Here is a 7,419-nt window from a genome sequence, read left to right as displayed (position 1 = left end):
GGGGGGGGGGGGGGGCACGCAGTAGCGGAATCGCCCGTCCTATCGGGCCCGGCGCAATAGTGATTATCGATCGTTCGCGTCTCGATGATGCGTCTATAAAGGTAGGTGAACCAAATAGCTTCTGCGTATATCTGATCACCTATTTCACTCGGGGAGAGTCCAGCACCAGGCGGGGATAGGGGGGATGTGCGATGGAACGGGGGCTATGGAGTGCGTCTAGCAATTGCGTTCGTGGGCTGTCGTTCGTCTTCGGCGCGGTAGCTGGCGTGAGCTGCGGCAATATACGTAAGTGGCCTTGACTCGGACTCTTGTGGTGAGGTTGAGGTTGAGGTCAATGTCGGGGTCGGGAAGCGGTCGCGGTAGGCGTCGCTGATACCGCAAGTAACGGGAGGTAGATAGCCAGATTGGTGGAAGGCGACGGAAGGGAAAACCGTCCCGCCTCTACGGAGCCCTGGGAGGCAACGAGGTAAGCAGGGGTTGGGCAAAGCGGACGTAAATATCGTGATGTTGCGATGCTCATCGGCCAGGAGAAAAAGAGGCAGAGCAACGGGAAGCAGAAGCAACAATACTGTAGCACGGCTCGACTCGCCAGGCCAAGTGTGTGCTCCAAGGTCTTGATGGCCTGGAGCTATGTCGACCTTGAAGAATGGAAAGTGGGAGACGGAGACTGGACGATCGCGCACGGCGGGCCCCTGGACTGGAACCTCTTGTGGAAGTCCCTCGTCTGGCACACCCCCCAGGTGCGGTTCAGTAGGTGGACTGTGCTTCCAGTTCCATCCCCTCCCTCACTTCGTCCTCACTGCCTCGGGCCTGTAGGTGTAGGTACCTCTAGTAGGCACCTTCAGTTTGGCGGTCGCACCTCCTCCACCTAGCAGCATGTCAGCACTCCCAGCACAGCATATGGGTGGTGCAAGGAGGTAGAGGTCAGGTAGGTATGGCCTGCGCCTGTCATTCCGTTTCTGGGGCTGCCATCCCTCATCAAAAAGAGATACGACCCCGTCATTGCTGCGTACTTACTCCACTCAATCCACCTCCCTCAGGCGGTGGGTGGGTCAAAACTGGAGTGGGTGCTCAGGGCGCTGCCGGGGAGACAAGAGGGTCCAGCAGGGGCTTGCACAGGGGAAACGGGGGTCTGAGTGGAAGGCCAGCCAATAGAGGTAGGCAGGCGTCTTCCCATCTACCTCGTGTAGACAGTCTGGAGATGGAATGTCGAAATGAATTCGTCCTTACCATCAACCACGGAGATCGATGGCAGACACTTCCCCAAACAGCGAACACAACCCACACGGTAATATCAAGACTTCAACTCATAGACGGATGGTCAGCTTGACTGTTTGCTTTGCCAGTCAGCAGCTCCGTCGGTCTAGCCGTCGTCTACGGAGATAATCACTTGGCTTGTTACACAATGCTTCACCCTTAATATTTCCTTGTCTTGCTCTTCTTTGGGTCTGCTTGTCCCAGAAGTCAGGACAAGGGGATTCGCTGACGCCATTCAGATTCCTCGAAGCAGCCCTGCAATATCCGCCAGGTATACGAGCCCAGCGGGCTGCTTGGCGAAACGATATCGTCTGTAGAGAACTCTTTACAAGCAGTATCTGTTTTTTTTTTTTTTTTTTTTTTTTTTTTCTTCAGGGAGAGGGGTCCAGATGCAGCATCCAGGGGAAAAGATGCTAATAATACGAGGAGTGAACGTCGGTACAACTCAGACAGAACGAAATTTCAGCATGACCAAGTGACAAAACTCCCACCTTTTGACCCCTTCCGACTCTCACCTTTACGAGTGAGAATTCACGCTGAAGAGTAAAGATAACCGGTTGTTAGCTCAACAGCATCCCTTTCTCGCGCAGGTGTCGAAGCTGCAGCTTTCCAGTACGACCTAATGCCATGATGGAAGAGACATCTCAGAAGTCTTCCAGAGTTCTCCGCTGGCCAGAGTACATAACAAACGAGGGTTGCCAAGTCGTGTTTCATATATGAGGTTTCGGTGCAAAAGCTAAGTATGTACACCTCTGCCGGCATCAAACTTTGTTAGCGTGGTATCGCCATCTTGCAGCATTCAGGGGTTTACATAGTAGCTGTGGTTAAACGAGCCATGTTATGTAGGAAAATTAGAATTCTTGCCAATTGCAATTTACCGCGCTAACAAGTTTAAAGCTGGCAGATGTGTGCTTGGGTAGTACAAGCAACCTGAGCACTTGAGCTATGTAAAGGTATGCACTACTTACGAACTCGTCGACACCACACCCATGACGACGATCCTCCAGTGTTCTTCCGTTCAAGCCATCTCTACCGCCCTACCACTCACTGCCTTACTATCCCGCAAAACTGCTCATGAAAGGCTGTTTCTATCCGGTGGGTGGTGGCACACTGACACTGGCTATGGTATCCAGCGGCATTGGCCCCTTGTCTCTTCCCCGTCCCGTTTATTTCTAAAGAAGGAAGAGGGGGACCCTGAAACATCCCGTCCACTTTGTCCCTCACCCTCATTCGTCTAAATCTTCTTCGAATGGAGGGTACGGCGGGGGGGGGTTTCCAAGTGAGACGAAATGTGGTCAAGCGGGTTTCCCCATACTTGGAACATGATCAACGGGCCTTGTCGGCCCTCTATTTCTCTAGAGTGATGCCTTGTGTGTTGTTCCGGAAACTGTGACATGTGCGCCAACTGATAGCTACCGAGGTCCTACTAGACAACTGCAGCGACTCGTGGGTTTTTGACAGTACCATAATGGGAAACAATGAAGCCTTATCTTATTTCTAGTCTGACTATGTTGGGCAGATAAAAGCCAAATGTCCAGCGGTATCGGCAACATGGGATTGGCTCACCTAGTTAGAACTTCTTTGCGTAGGTAAGAAGAGTATACTTTCACAGTGATGCGCGTGCTAATTGCTCGTTGTTCACCTGCCGGGCTATTCAACATTCACTGCAAGGGAAGCAATTGATCGTGGTGGTCGAAGAGGAGTCAATACAAGATGATCCAATCCAAAATCCATTCTCGATGCCTGCCTGCCTAACACCATTTTCCATTCCACTTCCGGGTATCGTTGAGATATGCACCGTCCTGCCTATGCCCACATGTCCACAGATCCTCATTCACTTCGTGCGTTTATTTCTCCTTTCAATTTTCATCCTCGTACCTTTGTTGATCATCTCCCTCAAGGTGCCGGTCCCATGCTCCTTCCGAATTTTTGTTGAAAAATCAAACTCGCCCAAAATAATGCCACTTACCCGACGGTCCAATCCCGCCAAAGCTCGACATCGCAGAACGCCGGTTTTGTATAATGCTGTGCTTTAACCTCTTTCCTTTTCCTCTCCCGTGTGTGTTGAAAGTTTCCCCGGTACCCTTTCCGTTCTCTGTATATATGCTTGGTATGCAAATGCTGCCTTGTGGTTCGGCAAAACTTGGAATCATCAATCGTTGTCGTTGCTCTGTCCTGTTGTATCCCGCAAAACCTGGCAGCAGAGTACGTCATGCTTGTTGTCTGAAAACGCGCTTTTTGTTGAAAAACGGTCAAATATTACGTTTAGGTAACGGGGAGTGGAAAGCCTACCCGTAGGCTTCCATGCATTGTTGAAAAAAATAAGAAAAAATGTTGAAATAATATGTCGTTGGGAGGAAAAGTAAAAGAAGAGAGGACGTATCTCCTTTATTGAGGCACTGTTGAAGCCTCAGAAACGCCGTTGGTTGCACCATTCGTATGTGCGGGCGTGTAAACCTTCTCAAGATCGGGAAGAGACAGGTCATTCAAGATCTCGAAGATGGTGCGTGGTTGGTGAAAATCGTTGTTTACTAAGAACCAAAGTTAGTACATACTTGAGGAAACAGCTGAGCTGTGTTCAACTTACCAATGTTGATCAAATACCACTTGTTCATGATGTCCTCAATCAGGAGGCGACTGGGGGTATCGGCGTCGTAGCAGCGGGCCCACTCAAGACCCAGTTGGAAGGCCTCGTCCTTCCAGGCAAGGAAGCTGATGCTCTCAACGATGGTGGGCTGCACGATCTCCTTGCCTGGGAAAACACCCCATGTAACTGCGTTGGGTCCTTCGGATGGCGCATTGGTGTGGAGGTTACCGGACTTGGTTACGGCATAGTAGGTGATGTCGGGGTGGTCCTCGATCCGGCGCTTGATTTCGGGGAAGAGTTCTGGAGAGACTAAGAGTTCCAGATAAGCCTTTTGATAGACATAACCATTCGCGGGACCCCAGCCATGGACGGGGTGTGTCGACTTGACGCCATTGACAGCCGGCTGGGAGTTAATGGTGATCAAGCCACGGTTGTTGAGAGCAATGAGGTCATCCTTGATCAGCTCAGCTTCGCTCGAGATAGGGGCCTCGCTCCATGGCAGGTATTCGAGCTCCTGGTTAAGATAGCGCACGAAGAGGTTGGCGATGTCCTTGACGGTTTGAGGCTCGCCCCACTTCTTGCGATTCAGCTCATTGGAACCCGTCAAGCCAATACCATAGGCATCAAGCTCACCGAAGGCAGGAGATCTCGAATCACCCCAGCGGCCGTTAGGAAACTCGTCCCAGTCTTGGGTGCGGGTGATGTAGGATTTGTTGCGGTTGCGCCAGAAGATGGGGCGCACATCTTCATCCCTTCTCCCAGAACCCAAAGACTGCTTCCAGGGAAGAGCGCGCTTGAGCGGCCGGTTGGGCGAAGGCAACCAGTCAAGCTCCTCAAGAACCATGCGCGTAGCCTGGGCGAGGTTCATGGTGTAGAAATGCAAGTGGCGGATACCCGCGTCGACAATCTTGCGACACATTTCGGCAACAAGAGTCTTGCCAATCTCACGGACAGCCACATCATCGTTCTTGACGGGCTCGAGTTTCGCCATCCATTCCTCGGGGATCTTGCAGTTCATGTGGTTCGCGCGGCGAATGAAACTGGCGTAGGTGGCGATGGGCATGATGCCAGGAATAATAGGAATTGTGATCCCCCTCTCCCTAACCCGCTTGACCCAGCGCAGGAAGTTGTCAACGTCGTAGAACATCTGAGTGACAATGAAGGACGCGCCCATGTCGACTTTCTCCTTCAGGTGATCGAGCAGAGACTCCTCATCCTTGTTGTCATCGCAACCCTCGGGATAGCCAGCAACACCAATGTCGAAGTGGTCGCCGTACAGCTTGCGAATATGGGCGACCAAGTCCCGAGCGTACTGGAAACCGCCCTCAGCAGCCTCCCACCTCTCCTTCTCACGGGGAGGATCACCTCGCAATGCCAAAATGTTGGTGCAGCCGGCCTTGTAGGCCCTTTGCAGAGCGTTGTTCACCTTCTCCTCACCCATGTCGGTGCAGGTGAGATGCATACACGTCTCGAGGCCGAGGTAAGCCTGGGCTTGGGCAACCATTTCGCAGGTAAGTTCGGCAATACGACCACCGGCGCCCCATGTGATGTCAATGAACTTGGGACCAAAGTTGTACATGCGGTCCATGCGGTCGTAGAGGTTCTGGACACCCTGTGCCGTCTTGGGCGGGAAGTACTCGAAGGAGAAGGACGGGGCCTTCGTCCTTTCGGCATCGGCAAGCATCTCCCGGATATGCATCTTGACCGGGTGTGTTGGGTGCGACTGCGGGGAGCGCGTATTAAGGGACTTGTTATGTTATATAAGTGGCAGTAGGTATTCTGCAACGTCTGAGTTAGCATTATTCTTTGTTGACAAGAATACTGAGAGGGGTGACAAAGAACTGATGCTTGGTCGCAGTCGCGGTCACGGTTGGTGGCCCAACCAGTTGTCCAAGCTCCCGGGGAGGCGAGAGTTTGGACGATGGCACCCAGAAAAGGACCGGCTAGATGGGACCGACGACGGGACATTGCGATTGGGATATCGAACGTGATGGATTAGTACGCTGGGACGGTCCGTTGGACGCTGCGTACTCGGGAGAAGATAGGGAAACTCCCACGCGGAAAGGTTGTTGAGGAAATGCACGAACGGGAAGCCCATGATACACGGGGTGGTGGATTCATAGTCGTGCCTACCTACCTAATGACAAGGTGAAGAAACCAAGTGTTCAAGGTCTCTTCGTCTTCTGGACTGCTACCTTTTCGATAGCCAACGTGGTTTCTACGCCCGAAGTATCCGTGCGATAGCGTGATTCCTCTTTTGGATCCGATTGCCTCGAACTCCAGATGAAAAGGACACCAAAGACGAAAGACAATGGTGGTGGGAAGTGAGAAAATTCGGAGAAAGGAGAGAGGCAAGAGACAAAATGAAAAAGCGAAAGAAGGCCAGAGGCAGTCTACAGATATGCACGGGGCCACCGGGAGAGGGAAAGTGCGTAAGGGCAGCTTTTTTGTCGAACACGGCCGACCACGTCCCCGAAGGCAATGGGCGAACCCGAGGAGACACACAAGCAAGCTCGAGCAATGGAAAGAGCACAGAGAAACGAAAGTAAAGTGACGCCGATCCCCGGAGTGAGTCCCATTGGCGACCGGGGTTGACAAGGCCAAGGATCCCGCGTCGGCCGATCGCTTGCCTCACCCACTCACCCGCCTTCTCCAAAGCTGGAGTTGGGTAACGGTCACGGTACTAGTGTACTTATATACGGTCATAGCAATGACAAAATTGACGAGACCTTCGCAGCGCTTATCATGGCACGAATGGTCTCATATAATTTGTCAATACGATGCAGGGACGGTACTTGCCCGGTAACTTTCCTTGTACCCGCATGCCAGGCAGTGAGGTGAGGTGCCCCGACCTGACCCCTCTGCGCATTCCCAAAGACCGGAGATGTGGGGTCATCGAACCCCGCCAAAGAAAGCTTCGCAAACCGTTCACCAATCGACGTGCCCTTGGACAACAACGAACAACACCCTGCACGCTGTATGGAAAACAACGACAGTCAACGAGAGGCAAGATTCAGGAGGCTACACGACCGAAGAACAGTTCAAGGTGAATTGATAGGTGCTGCTATGGCCAACCGCAACCCACCTGAATGGGAGAAACGAGCATATGATAGTCAAGTTATCTACATGCGCTCCCCTACGACAAATGGAAACAACTCGACGTCCATCTCCAGAATTGGGTGCGTGGTGGATCAGCACATCGTCGCCTCACTGGCCCGGGCCCGAACCATCTTCACAAGTTGCAAAGAAAAACTTGAAGCCAGTCCGGATGTGGTTCTAAACAGCGGTCAACTCCACTTTTCTTGGCCACCCCAACGAACTGGCCAACTTGACCAATCTAGTGTAGTGTATAGCTTCCATCAAGCCATCTCGACACGCACTTTGCTTCCGCCACTGCATATAGATATGTACTTTACAATAGTGTAGGTAGACGGATACGCCAGCCGCAAAAATTCGCGAAATTTTCACATATCAACTCGAGCTTCTTCGTCACAGAAACAGCTAAAAGGAGGAGAAGCGAAAGCAAGCTCCGACAAACAGTCGACGAGTCAGCGATGAACCCCCCCCCCCCCCAA

The 7,419-nt window shown here is 52.3% G+C and overlaps 1 protein-coding gene across 1 annotated transcript; it reads right to left on the bottom strand.

Moving 5' to 3' along the window:
* Positions 1-2,874: 2,874 nt before the first annotated feature.
* NEUTE1DRAFT_128536 (methylenetetrahydrofolate reductase 1) lies at positions 2,875-6,135 on the bottom strand (the record flags this gene model as incomplete). The annotated part of the gene is made up of 3 exons (XM_009851035.1): positions 2,875-3,788; positions 3,845-5,623; positions 5,982-6,135. The coding sequence occupies 2 exons, from the start codon at positions 5,541-5,543 to the stop codon at positions 3,646-3,648; spliced, it is 1,842 nt and encodes a 613-aa protein (XP_009849337.1).
* Positions 6,136-7,419: the final 1,284 nt, after the last annotated feature.

The sequence above is a fragment of the Neurospora tetrasperma genome, assembly GCF_000213175.1.
Source record: "Neurospora tetrasperma FGSC 2508 unplaced genomic scaffold NEUTE1scaffold_2, whole genome shotgun sequence".
Classification (NCBI taxonomy): Eukaryota; Fungi; Ascomycota; class Sordariomycetes; order Sordariales; family Sordariaceae; genus Neurospora; species Neurospora tetrasperma.
This window is presented reverse-complemented; position numbering and strand designations above follow the sequence as displayed.